The following is a 15,023-nucleotide window of genomic DNA, read 5'->3' on the forward strand; positions in this document are numbered from 1 at the left end:
AAATTGATTTTTTTTTGTGAAAACTTGGAACTTCATACTTTAGAGCAGAATTTAAGGGACAAGAAACAATCAAGGATGAAAATACTCAACTTTTTGAAAAGAGGAGTGGTCCTAATACTGACCCATAGGGGATCACCACTGCATACTTCCTTCTAATCTGAAAAATTATGATTCACCACTACTCTTTGCTTTCTGTCTCTTAGCCAATTTTGTATCCATGCTGCTACTGCCCCATTAACCCAATGAGCTTCAATTTTGCCAACAGTTGGATTGGAAACACAGATCGGCAGGTAAAACACTAAATGAGCAATGGGAAACCTTGAAGGGGGAGTTAGTATAGGTAAAGACTAAACACATTCCTATGAGGGGTAAAGAAACCATAAGGTCCATGGACGGCTAAAGATACTTAGATTAGAATGAAACAGAAAACGGACACTTATGATAAATGCCAGGTTTATAATACAATGTGGAACCATGGAGAATACAGAAAGGGCAAAGGAGAACTGAAAAACAAATTATGAGGGAGCAAAAAGAGTGTATGAGAAAAGATTATTGGGTAACATAAAAGGAAATACTAACTATCTTATGAATGCAAGAGTAAAAGGATCATAGTCAAAGGAAGGGTGGGGTTGATTAGGGACCAAAATGAAAATCTTCTTGTGGAGGCAGAGGGCATGGCTGAAGTACTAAAGGCAAAAGAATCAGAGAGATGAGATGAGAATTTTTAATACATAGCTTCTTGCTATGATCTGTAATGCACAGTTTCAAAAGGTGGGAGCAGATTCAAGAGCAACTGGATATTTAATCTGAAGAGGAAAAATTTTGCAGGGCTATGGGGAAACAGCGAGGAGTGGGATTAATTGAATAGTTCTACCAAAGAGCTAGGACAGACACAATGGGTCAAATGGCCTCCTTCAGTACTGTATGATTGTATGACTTCTCGGTGCACAAATTAGGCCATCAGTAGGGATGACAGAGGGGGACATTTGTAGATAATTCAGAACAGGTCAATAATGTTGGGTAACTTTTTTAAAAAAATAAGTGATGTATTGGTCAAAATGGGGAATATTTTTCAAGACTGTATCCATGACTGTAGATTAGTATGTTTCGAATTAAATGATAAAAGGAAGAATTGTTAATTTAGCTCTGCAAAATGAAGTGGGGAAAATGAAAGAGGAGAACAATTGGGAAACAGTGGCCATAACAGTTAGATCCAATGTAAAACAGAAAAGCACAGCAGTCAAAGGTGAAGGTACTGGGCAGAGTTCAGTGAGATAAGAATTGTTTCACATTCTCCTCTTCTGCCACCCTACCACTATCATTTGTAAAAACTGATGAATATTTAATATCTCTCCGTATTTTCATCCTCCACAACTAAATTTCATCTTGAAACAGTCCTATGATTTCTTTAGCTATTCTTTTAATATACTTATAAAAGGTAATGTAAGGAATTATATATCAGTTCGTCTTTTTTATATTCAGTTTCAAAAACTTGAATTTATATAATGACTTTCATGTAATAATACATCCCAAGGTGCTCCACAGGAGCATAATCAAACAAAATTTGACACCAGGCCACATAAGAGATATTAAGGTCGGTAACCAAAAGCTTGGTCAAAGTAGTAATTTTAAGGAGCATCTTAATTTTTTTTTTATTTATTTAGAGATACAGGCCCTTCGGCCCACCAAGTCTGTGCCGACCAACAGCTACCCATTTATACGAATCCTACATTAATCCCATATTCCCTACCACATCCCCACCATCTACCTACACTAGGGGCAATTTACAATGGCCAATTTACCTATCAACCTGCAAGTCTTTGGCTGTGGGAGGAAACCGGAGCACCCGGCGGAAACCCACGCAGTCACAGGGAGAACTTGCAAACTCCGCACAGGCAGTACCCAGAACTGAACCCAGGTCACTGGAGCTGTGAGGCTGCAGTGCTAACCACTGCGCCACCCTAGCTTAAAGGTGAAAAGAGAGGTAGCGAGGCTGAGGGGTCTAGGGAGGGAATTCCAGAGTTTAGGGCCTACGTAGCTGAAGGCAAGGCCACTATCAGTGGAGGGAAGGAAATCAGGGATGCTTAAGAGGCCGGTATTGGAGAAAAACAAGATTTTGGAGAAATTGTAGTCCTGGAGGAGGTTACAGAGATAGGGAGAGGCCAGGTCATGGAGGGATTTGAAATAAGTTTGAGAATTTTAAAATTGAGGCGGTCGAACCTTTCCAATTTCCTTGCTATGAATAACTTTATTAATGGTCCTAATTTTATCATATGCATCCAAATTAACAGGGCAAAAAAAGTTAGCAAACAGGTTAACAGATTAGGAGTGGGGAATCCTCAAATTTGAAATGGTTATTGTACAAATGGAAACATTCTTATGAGAAAGGGCAGCAAAAGATAAATGCAGAAAATAAAAGTAAACTAATACCTAAAAGGGATGCATGGGAAATTTATTTTGCTGTTGTGGAGCATAATGAGAAACCACTTGAACTTGCAGGCAGCAAGTAGTTTGCTGAGAAAAAGATGTAAATTTCTGTGGCTGACTTTGGCTTTTAGATTCCTATCCATTTAATTCAACATTTCATCTCAATTTGATCTCTTAATGTCATCCCCACACTAAGTTACCAAAGATTAAACTGCACTAAATCAAGGAATAAAAAAGCACAAATGTTCACCACCCATTAGATAAGACTTTTAGAATCATAGAATGGTTACAGCACAGAAGGCAGCCATTCGGCCTATTGTGCCAATGCCAGCTCTTTGGAAGAGCAACTCACCTAGCCGCACTGCACCGCCTTTTCCCCATAGCCCTGCAAATATTTTTCACTTCAGGTAATTATCCAATTCTCTTTTGAAGACCTCAATTGAATCTGCTGCCACCACATTCTCAGGCAGCATATTCTAGATCCTAAGCATGTGCTGTGCAAAAATGTTTTCCCTCTTTTCTGCACCCTGTCTTATGACTTCACGTTCTTCCTAAAGTGCAGTGCCCAGAATTGGACACAATACTCCAATTGAGGCCAAACTAGGGTTTTATACATAACTTCCTTGCTTTTGTACTGTATGCCCCTATTTATAAAGCCCAGGATCCCTTATGCTTTAGTATTCGCTTTCTGAACCTGCCCTGCCACCTTCAATGATTTAGGCACATATATCTCCAGGTGCCTTTGCTTCTGCACCCCCTTTGGAACTGTACCCTTTAGTTTATATTGCGTTTTCTCATGTTTCCTACCAAAATGAATCACTTCACACTTCTCTGCAGTTAAATTTCCATCTGCCACTTGTCCAGCACTATTCCTAACTCTTGGGCAGGCACACACCCAAGATTCAAATAAATGACGTCAATAGTTTCTGAATTTTGCAGGATTTGATGAAACTGAGGGGGATACAAGGGAAACAGATTTTACAAGCAAGTGTGCAATGATGTGTTTTGGACTTACTCTTTTTCCAAAGAAAAGTATTCAGAAATCCTTAAATTACACAACCTGGGAATTGAGAAAATGTTGTCTCAACAAATTTGCAAGTAACCAGGATGTGCAACCCTGTACTATATACAAGATAGTCGATAATCTGTACAAATACATAAATCTCTGAAATGCTGCTATTGTTCCAAGCTTCACGAGGAACAGCATTGACCATTCAGCCCCTCGAGCCTCTTTTGCCATTCAATGAGATCATGGCTGGTCTGTAAAATTCTGAATGCCAGAAATAAAGGACTCAATTCTACTGTGGGATTAGCTGAAAGTGCAAATCGCATCTCAATGAGAAGGGCAATTTTTTTTTTTTCCATCCGTGTCAGCGATATACTGCACTATCAAAACAACCAGTACTTTTACTGATGAGACGCAGCACAGATGGGGTGCAAAGATTTGGAAATGTTCCAAAGCCTGGCACTTAAACCTCCTTTTCGCAGAGTATCAAGCTATTAGCCACCTCACTCCCATCTGCCATTTAATAAAAGTGCAGTTCCTCCCTGGATAATATCCAGCATCAGAAGCTGCACATGGTGCTTAAGCATTTACAGGGCAGGTATTTCAAGCATAAAGGAAGATATGTAATGTAGGTGTTATGAGAAAATTAATAAAAAAAATTATATTTGAGATGAATACAAACAGAAAAGGGATATTTGAATTGCATTATTGATGATTCACTTCAGTTGTTATTTTCTAACACTGCAGCAATAGCGCATGTGATGACAAACCTTGCATTTTTCATCATCTGGATAGGTCCAATATGAGATGCAGTTCCCTGATAGGACACACCAGCGTCGGTGCCAAGCTCCAAAACCACTGACATCATCAAACATGGTCTACAAGCAAAGAAATGTATTGAGTTGATCAGAAGGATGTTTTACCAACACCCATGTAATATTGGATAAGCTGTGAAAGCACTGGTTTGTGACTGCCTAGATAACGAAAAAGACAACTCTACTATCCAGGTCATTCCATACATCATTCACAACCCCCCTCAGGTAAGCTCCACAGACAGGAATGGATGACAGCCTATTGCTGACTTCTTCAAAAGCTGGAGCAAAAATCTCTTATTCTTGGGACAGACAACCATACCCAGTGTAGAATATAGCCTAGAATGCCTATACATGCCTCAGCACAATGAGACAGCTGAGCGACAAATCCAATTGATCGGAAAACACTCCGTGGCATAGAGTGTATAATGCAGTCCAGCAATTGTGGTACCGCTCGCTATTTAAATCTTTAATGGTCATTCAGATGGTGGTACTTGGGGGGGGTGGAGGGTATGCTCATCTTAGTCTGTTGGCTTAGAGATGTTCGAGCTAGGGAGTGCACCTGACAGCATAAATCCGCGAAGAGCCAGCTGGACTAGATGGGCCGAATGGCCCCTTTCTGTGCCATAAATGACTATGACTCTAAAATGTTTAAATAAGAAAGTAGATAGACATAAAATGGCAGATTTATTAAAGGGAATAATAGTGATGGATCAGAAGTTCTTCTCCCTCAAGCTGAGGATAGTTGAAATATGATAAAGTAAGCCATTTTTATACGATTGAAATATAATGAATTGACTCGTAAATCTGTTAAATTAACAAGGTTAGGACCATCTCTTTAACTACATGCTTTTACAATTGATTAAAAAGGAGATCATGCCTAATTCTAGACAAACAAGGATACAATAGTCTGTGTGAAGCCAATCAGGCTATTTGCGATGAGTTGTAGCTGATGCAAAAGCATGCTTGCACAACAGGGCCATAAGCAGTATCAATAGAAGAGCACAAATAGAACAAAATACAGCAGATTTGAACAAGATCTACCAACGCTGTACTGTTGTCCAGAGACTGACGATGTAATACCTACCTTGATTCTGTTAATTGTTACTTGAATACTGTGTATGATTGATTCTGCTAACATTATACTCAATTAGGACTGCCAAACTGAATCAGTAACAGGGTAACCTAGGACCAAGTATCCTGACACAGAGGCCCTTTAACACCAGGCCATTCTACAACTGAAAGAGTGGAAAATTTGATGGCGGAATTGTTTTACAATGGCTAAAGCAGGCCATCTCCTCCTCAATTTTCAAACAACAATGCATTAGCTGGAGAACCAAGTAAATTTCAAAAACTAGCAGTGGTGCTCAGAGCTGCAAGGCGTCCTTCTTCACCAAGTATGCCCCAAACATCACCGAAAGGCTCATTGTACTAGCCTATCTCAAACATATATTTGTGGGGTAGGGCAAGATGAAAAATACAGAATTCAGAAAATCCCGAGTAATTAGGAAAACTCAAGAATTATTAGGATCACTGCCAGTGTGCTACAGCATATTCCGTCAGTGCCAAGAATTCCTTTTTCAGTGTCATGGAAATGCCACTGACCCAGACTGACAATTGGCTGGTGAAACAAGACATTTCCAATCACGCTCAAATAGCACTGATTGAGTTCTTATTCTGGCCATTTGTCTTGGAATAAACTGGTACAAAACTAGATTAATTTATTGCAAGTCTATTCCAGTGGGTCAAGGCTAAATCCAGCAAGTCTTCTAAAAGGTCATTTCAGCTTACCAAAGTCACATGATTAACACCTGCAGAAATGATTTTCCATGCCAACCCCCTTCAGGCTTTGAAGCTGACCCAATGGGTCTAAGTAGAATTACAGGACCTAATGGTGTTATGTTGGGAGTTTCACAGGACTGTAGCTGTGTCGATCAGATACACAAGACCCTGATCTTAAAGGTGCTCAAAGGAAACCTGATCGAGCTTGAATGCCGGACCCACAAGTCCGACATGGCCCGGCCCAAACCCGACACGTCGTCGGGATCGGGTTGAGTAGTAGGCCTTTACCCATGTACTGATGTAAAGGCCTGCTACCCGACCCGACCCCAACGGGATCCAACGACATGTGTCGGGCTTGGGCCAGCTCGTGTCGGGCGTCCGGCTCCAGCAATACGGACTGGGGTTGTGTTTCCTTTGCACACCTTTATCTGATCTTGACTAGGATGGGTTTTAATGGAGGGGGTGGGGAGTTAACAAATAACATCACAGCATGTGTCATGCTCCTCCTGGTCCACAAGCAGTGCTGTAAAGGTATTTGCCTCTTCTACGAAGCAGCCCTCACTTCCCTTTAGCCGCTGGGTTCCCAGAGGCCCAAAAACCCAACTAACTAGGGTTAAACCTGGAGGATGGTTAAATCTGAGGCAAACGGGTTCATTATAATATTTAAAATGACCAAATCACCTGCTAAGAGGGGGTTGGTTACCTGTCTCCCACCACCTTCCTGTTCAAACTGGAAGTGGGCAGGTTGGAGTGGGGTTCAAGATCTTTTAAAATTTTTTCATAACACGCAACCAAAACCTACCAGTTTTTGGGCAATGTATAATTCCCTACAGTTTTTAATACATTCAACACAGTGCTTAACGCCCAACTTTGACCCTCTTGTCTCTTTCCTACAACTTTTCTTTTAAATTTTATCAGATGCAAATACAAAAAAAAAAATCATTTTTTTTCAAATGGATGTGGACTGCCTTTAGAGCGTGCTTTTAGATTCAGCGAGAGAAAGATAGTTATGTAAGTGACATGATTTATATTCTCAAAGGCCTCCCACTCTGACTCAAACATGGACAACCAAGTCTGTTTCTGTGCTATGTGAAGAATAAAGAATATTTGATCTTCAGTGTTGGTTGAACTAAATTGGAGGCAATATGAACATGGTTGAGAATATTAGCGGATTATGCGGAGCAAATTGCCTCTGATGAACAACGTGCAGCTGTCAGAATAATTATCTGCATTTAATTCAAGGGTTCTCATTAATCTTCAATCAGATAATTTAATATTCCACTAACTGGTGCTTTTAGATTAGTTACAGTATGAAGAATTCCTGATATAAATCTAAATACACGTGAGATATATCAAAACAGTATAAGATTCATGATGGGTGATAGGCCAATGCCAACACACAAAAAAAGTTTCACTCAAATTCTATCATGGAGCTGGACATACTATCCAATGATTATCAGAGAGCTCTCAGCCATTTGACCAATGTGCGTTAGTTTGGCTCAGCAGTGGCAGACTTTCTTCAGAGTGAGAGGGTGCAGAATTGGGATCAGTAGCACCTGTTTGGGTGCTTTAGGTGGCATTTGGGAACCAAAATGGCATCCAATGCCTGCGCAGACACTTCTGCCATGAAGCGCTTGGGATGTCATTTCAATAAAGGTATCTTTTATGTACAGCTGAAGCAGGTGTTAGGGGCCTAACATCTGATTCTGGTCCTTGCTATAACTGGTTCACCCTGAGGCAGCCAGTGCTGATTGCCTCCACAAAAACCAATGCTATACACCACAAAAGTATTCACCATAATCAATGCCACTTCCGGTCCCGACCTCATTCCTGACTCTAACCTCCAGGACCACACCCCCAGCCGCCCTCCCTACTCCCCAACAGCAATCCTGACCGCAGCAGTACTCCAGAGGCCCTGCAATCCTCCTACCAAATCCCCTAACAACCCGCAATCACGGACTGTGAGGCCCACCCATTCCTCCTCCAGACCCTCGGGGTCCAACCTAATTGCCCACCTGACAAGTGGAGCACTAAACTGTGGAGGTCACCACTGCACCATCATCATATGGTCAGAGGCCCAAAATTCAGGACTTGTCAACAACCCATGTTCAAATGGGAGGTCTAACACGGATGTAGGTAAGGCGCCCAAAGATAGGCGCACTCAAATTTCTTAGAGGACCATAGACCCTGCCCCATTCCAGAGACATGAGCACAGAATCTAGGTGTCCTTCTTGCGCACTACTGAGGTGTTGGTGCACTGTCAGAGGTGCCATTTTTTCGCTGAAAATTAGGTCCTGTCTGCCTTCACAGATGGACATAAAAGACCACATAGCATACAACAAAGAGTGAAATGTTCTCCTGGTGTCCTGGCCACTATGTATCCCTCAAGCAACACTGCCAAAACAGATTAACTGGTGGGCCAGTTATCTCATTGCTGTTCATGACTACACTTCAAAATAATTCAGACTTTGTCTATTTGCAACACAAACGGGACCAGATTTATTGGTCCCCGAGGAGGACAAGACACACCCAGAAGTTTGTTTGGAATGCGTAATTCCATTCTGCCTGCTGTAGAGTAATTCAAGTTCTTTGCAATGTGTAATTCGATCCAGTCATCATCAGGCAGACAGGGTTCAGAGTGCCACTGTTATTGTACAATATGGCTGAGGAAGGTGGAAATCATGTGAAAATGGTGATATGGTAGAATGCACAAAGTGGAGCTTTATTTAACTTTGTGCAGATCCTCTAATCTAGTGTTCTGCAATTGTAATTATAGTTGTTCTTAGCTGGTAAAATAAAAGATTCTATACTCTAATTCAGGGGTCACCAACATGTCAATCACAAGCTACTAGTACCTCGCCGACTGTCTGAGTAGCTCACCAGCAGTGACTGGAGCATGCGCTCTGGGTGGTGACTGGAGCTGGACGGAGACGGTCATGTTGGATCCACAGCAGGTGAGAAACGGATGAGTGCAGGAGAGGAATGGAGCCAGTGGGTGGGTGGGAAGTCCTCAAATACCCAGTGTAGGCCTCAAACACCCCCAAGAATAAAAGCAAAATACAGCGGATGCTGGAAAACTGAAATGAAAACAAAGTGCTGGAAATACACAGCAGGTTTGGCGGCATCTGTAGAGAGAGAAGCAGAGTTAACGTTTCAGGTCTGTGACTGTTCACATTCTGATGTAAGGTCACAGACCTGAAACGTTAACTCTGTTTCTCTACCCAAAGATGCTGCCTGACCTAAGTATTTCCCACATTTTCTCCTTTTATTTCAGATTTCTAGCATCCAGAGTATTTTGCTTTTGTTTTATTGCTGGCTTTACTCATAAAACTGAGTCGAGAAATTCAGCCAGTTTGTATTGGGGTGGGCGTTGGATGCAGAATTAGGTCCCTAACCTCCTGGTCTTTTTTGTTGCATCAGTTTGAGCTGGAGTGCAAATGGAGGGTTTAACCCCAAGTACTTTTGAGCCCAGATGGGCTCAACAATTTTCACCATGAGGCTGTCAAGGGAGGTAGATTCCGGGGGTGGGGGAGTGGGGAATGACGTTGCTAAACGAACACCAACCACGCAATGAAGCCGCTGTTAGGCCTCTGGACACCAGCAAGTACAGTGATCTCTTCACCAGGCTTGCATGCAGTGTCAAGTATAACAATGAAATAAAGCTAAGATCAGTTTTCCTTCATAATAAATATGATGTAATTATAATAGCTACATATTTAGTTTGCATTTATCTATCCATATTGTTTCAATATATGTTTAAGCGGCTCGTGATATTTTTCGTTTATCAGAAGTAGCTCTCACCAAAGAAAAGGTTGGAGAACCCTGCTCTAATTAGTGCGTTTTGGAGTTTTGTGTTAATTTTACCTCTTGGAAGTAATAAAAATTCTTTAATTCAGGATGAAAGGATCAAGGTCAAGGCAGAAATGTTAAATAAAATCCAACAACCTGGGCAGTATGAGCACAGCCACTATGGCAAGAAGCCCTTCCGGTCCGGCACGTGTGGCAAGGTTGCCCTTCATCCATTGCTACTGCCTGACCGACTGCTAGCGCATCCACATGGATGAGCAGCCCTTCCTTCCCGGCCTGCGGGAAGGACGTCACTGAGTTGGGTGCCCTGTGAGAGCTCCGGTGCCACCACACTGGGAAAAGCCATTCCATTACTAGGAGTGCGGCTAACACTTCCTACACTCCAACCACTTGGCAGTCCACCACCAGCGCGCACACGCACCCACCAGGGGCAGGAAGCAAACAGCTTCAGCCTCCAAGCTCAGCAAGGAAACGTGCCTCAGCAAGCCCCACTTCTGGGTTCCTCTCCAGTCAGTTCTCTGGAGTCCAGGCACATGCACGACTGATTTGGGATTGCACATGTGCAAAAAAAAAGTCAGTCATCAGGGTCCCCATATGGATGCGCAGAAGGACTAATAAGTCTGCAAGCTATCATTTCGAATAATTAATTGGCTATTAAATAGTTGCGATGGCCTGAGAATGTGAAAACTTATTTAAATGCAGCTTGTTCTTCCTTTGCAAATGAATCATTAATTCTTCAAAACAAAGAGCAATCAGTAGGGATGGTTTCAAATTATAACCTCTAATTATAACCAAAGAAGAGCTTACCAAAAATCCACGTTCTTCAATCGTGGACCCAACCTGGCACTGCAATTTTACATAAATATGACCTTCAAGAGGACACAAGAAGGGAACCTGCAAAGAACCAAAAGAAGTGCATATTACAAATAAAAACAAAGCGCTGGATATACTCTTTAGGTCTGGCAGCACCTGTGGCGAGAGAAACAGAGTTTAATGTTTCAGGTCAATGACCTTTCATCAGAGCCGTATATTACATTTGGTTAGTACTTTTAATCAGTATTTTAACTAGATCCAGTTTGTTACTGGTAGACTGTTAGTCTGTTATGTTAGCTTGCATAATAGAATTGTGACCCTAAGGCGACTGGAAGGTGACAACACGGTCTGCCAAAATGTGTTGAAAACCTCGGTTGTAAAACTATTTAACACTGTTTGATGAATTTAACTTCCCTGATGAGGTTAATAGCCACTGATGAAACTAAAATATTTGCATAGTCCGACACTAACCAGGGCCATGCAACATTACAAAGCCTTCACAAAGAACAGTATAAAGGCTTTATTCATCCAGCAGTTATGTTAAGCATATTGATGCTCACAAATAAAAACAGAGCTTGAACTAGTTACAGAATTGCAACAATTCATTTATAAGTCCAGCTGCAGCATAGTCATACCAAATCCTCTATATCCGATCATGAGTTAACGCAGCTGCGTCATTGTATTTATCACAAGCTTTTTATTTTGTGGGTTCTTTAAGTTATGAACCTTCCTAGATGATGCTTTACTAGGATATCTTTGACTGTGTAGTGCACACTTTCTTAAATATCAGAGATTTCTTCTCCAGATCCTTAAAAAAAAATCAAAGCTACACAAAAAAGCGGTTTAATTTTCTGGCCAAATGATTTCTATCTTAATCATAGTCATAGAGATACAGCACTGAAACAGGCCCTTCGGCCCACTGAGAATATTAAAATGTGACACCAAGTGCAAAGCTCATTACCAATACAATTTCAAGCAAATAAAATCTAAGAGTTATCAAATTTACATTTTGGATCAATTAGGTAGGGTGAGGCAAAAGATTTGGAGCTTAAATTTATACTTAATTTGTTATAATTAATTTTGCTTTAATGCTTCAAAGCAGGGCCCATTAGTGACCCGAGACAACACTCTTAGTGATAAGGATAAATAATTACGCTATCAAGCAAACACAGCCATGCACACAAGTTGAGCATTTGAACAAAGAATCTGTGCATCGGAAACAGAAACAGCAGTAGTACAGAAGCAATTGATAAGAGAATACCATAAAAAGTGATGTATCAGGTGATCAATTGTATAACTGCTGCAAGTAGTACATGGGCAAAGAATGGAAACTATTCCTAGATTAGGATATACAATAGTGTTATCAAATATTCATGCAAAATTCCTACCCTCCAAGAAGTTGAAAAAGAACTTACCACAGTGGCTGCCACTTAATCAAACCTGCTATTCTCAGTCTGAGCCTTGAGATGCAAAATCAAGAGGCCAGATACGTATCAGTTACATTTTTTGTTAAATTACTCAAGTTTTAATGCCATCATAGAACTAACTTGCTTGAGTTTTTTGAAGAGGTAATAAAGAGGGTTGATGAGGGTAATGTAGTGTACGTGGACTTCCAAAAGGCACTTGATAAAGTGCTACATAACAGGCTTGACAGCAAAGTTAGAGCACATGGAATAAAAGTGACAGTAGCAGCAGGGATACAAAATTGGCCAAGTGACAGGAAACAGAGAGTAGTTGCGAATGTTTTTTTGGATTGGAGGGAGGTGCATAGTGGGTTACCCCAGGGGTCGGTGTTAGGACCCCTGCTTTTCTTGATATATATTAATGAGCTAGACTTGGGGTACGGGGCATAATTTCAACATGTGCGAATGATACAAAACAGTGCAGAGGCTGGTGATAAACTTCAGGAGGACATAGACAAGCTGGTGGAATGGGTGGACAAGTGGAAGATGAAATTTAGTGCAGAAAAGTGTGAAATGATTCATTTTGGTTGGACGAACGAGAAGAGGCAATATAAATTAAAGGGTACAAGGACCCATATCCAGTCATGAATGATGGTGAACAATTAAACAACTAACTGGAGGAGGTGGCTCCACAATGATGGGGGAGCCCAGCACATCAGTGCAAAAGATAAGGATGAAGCATTTGCAATAACCTTCAGCCAGAAGTGCCGAGTGGATGATCCATCTTGGCCTCCTCCTGAAGTCCCCAGTCTTCAGCCAATTCGATTCAATCTGCGTGATATCAAGAAACGACTGAAGGCACTGGATACTGCAAAGGCTACGAGCCCTGACAACATTCAGCAAATAGGACTGAAGACCTGTGCTCCAGAACTTGCTGCGCCCCTAGCCAAGCTGTTCTAGCACAGCTACAACACTGGCATTGTGGAAAATTGCACAGGAATGTCCTGTACACAAAAAGCAGGACAAATCCAACCCAGCCAATTACCGTCCCATCAGTCAACTCTCGATCATCAGTAAAGTGATGGAAGGTGTCGCAACAGTGCTATCATGCGGCACTTGCTTAACAATAACCTGCTCAGTGACACTCAGTTTGGGTTCCACCAGGACCATTCAGCTCCTGACCTCATTACAGCCTTGGTTCAAACATGGACAAGAGAGCTGAACTCAAGGGGTGAGGTGAGAAATGACTGCCCTTATCATCAAGGCAGCATTTGACAGAGTATGGCATCAAGGAGCCTGAGCAAAACTGAAGTCAATGGGAATCAGGGAGAAAATTCTCCACTGGTTGGTGTCATACCCAACGCAAAGGAAGATGGTTGAGGTTGTTGGAGATCGATCATCTCAGCTCCAGGACATCACTGCAGGGGTTCTTCAGGGTAGTGTCCTAGGCCCAACAATCTTCAGCTGCTTCATCATAAGGTCAGAAGTAGGGATGTTCGCTGATGATTACAAAACGTTTAGCACCATTCGTGACTCCTTAGATACTGAAACAGTCCATGCAGAAATGCAGCAGGACCTGGACAATATCCAGGCTTGGGCTGATAAGTGGCAAGTAACATTCGCGCCACACAAGTGCCAGGCAATGACCATCTCAAATAAGAGAGAATCTAACCATCTCCCCTTGACATTCAATGGCATGAAGTTCGCAGAATCCCCCACCATCAACATCTTGGAGGTTACCACTGAACTGGAGTAGCTATATAAATACTGTGGCTACAAAGGCAGGTCAGAGGCTAGGAATCCTGCAGCAAGTAACTCACCTCCTGACTCCCTAATGGCTGCCCACCATCAACAAGGCACATGTCAGGAGTGTAATGGAATAATCTCCACTTGCCTGGATGGGTGCAGCTCCAACAACACTCAAGAAACTCGACACCATCCAGGACAAAGCAGCTCACTTGACTGGCACCCATCCACAAACATTCACTCTCTCCACCACCGACACACAGAGGCAGCAGTGTGTACCATCTACAAAATGCACTGCAGCAACGCACCAAGGCTCCTTAGACAATACCTTCCAAACGCACGACCTCTACCACCTAGAAGGACAAGGGCGGCAGATGCATGGGAACACCACCACTTGCAAGTTCCCCTCCAAGCCACACACCATGCTGATTTGGAACTATAGCGCTGTTCTTTCACTGCCGTAAAGTCAAAATCCTGGAACTCCCTTCCTAACTGTTGTAATACAAGAAATGCAGCAGCCAATTTGCACACAGCAAGCTCCCACAACAGCAATATGATAATGGCCAGATAAATCGGTTTTCTTTTTGTGATGCTGACAGAGGGTTAAATACTGGCCAGGACACCAGGGATAACTCCTCTGCTCTTCATTGAAATAGTTCCTTGGGATCTTTTATGTCCACCTGAGGGGGCAGACAGGGCCTCGGTTTAATGTCTCATCTGAAAGACAGAATCTCCAAGTATATGACTCCTTCAGTACTGCACTGGAGTAACAGCCTCGGTTTTGTGCTCAAGTCCCGGAGTGGGACTAGAAGCCGGAACCTTCTGACTCAGAGGCAAGAGTGCTACCAACTGAATCACAGCTGACACACATGGAGTTAAGATAGATTAGATCATGGCTGATCTCGAAGAGATGAATGGCCTACTCCTGTTCCATCCTGCTTATGTCAATAGTTACAACAGATTAATGCATGTCACATTTTTAAAACATGGTATACGTGGCCCATTGTGGTGATCTGGAGCTAAGACAAGTAAATGAAGTTGAGGTACAGCCACGATCTAACTGAATGGCTTGAGGGGCTGAATGGCCTACTCCTATTCATATATAATCTGCCAAGTCCAGATACTATTTTGTTTATATAATGGCACCATCAAACAGGATGCCAATGATGCCAAAATAAAACCACTATATGAAGTAAACACTGATATGTTAGATAAAAGCAAAATACT

The 15,023-nt window shown here is 42.1% G+C and overlaps 1 protein-coding gene across 3 annotated transcripts in view; it reads right to left on the bottom strand.

The window, feature by feature from the left end:
- Positions 1-15,023, bottom strand: part of anln (anillin, actin binding protein) — a 113,019-nt gene that overhangs the window by 6,576 nt on the left and 91,420 nt on the right. For 2 of the 3 annotated variants that reach the window (XM_068056674.1, XM_068056667.1), the window contains exons 21-22: positions 10,642-10,728; positions 4,204-4,311 (exon numbers count right to left, since the gene is read on the bottom strand). In XM_068056674.1, the coding sequence (XP_067912775.1) occupies positions 4,204-4,311; positions 10,642-10,728 (195 nt within the window). The remainder of the gene's footprint in view (positions 1-4,203; positions 4,312-10,641; positions 10,729-15,023) is intronic. The other variant, XM_068056683.1, reaches the window with a different exon arrangement.

This window comes from Heterodontus francisci, chromosome 2, assembly GCF_036365525.1.
Source record: "Heterodontus francisci isolate sHetFra1 chromosome 2, sHetFra1.hap1, whole genome shotgun sequence".
Classification (NCBI taxonomy): domain Eukaryota; kingdom Metazoa; phylum Chordata; class Chondrichthyes; order Heterodontiformes; family Heterodontidae; genus Heterodontus; species Heterodontus francisci.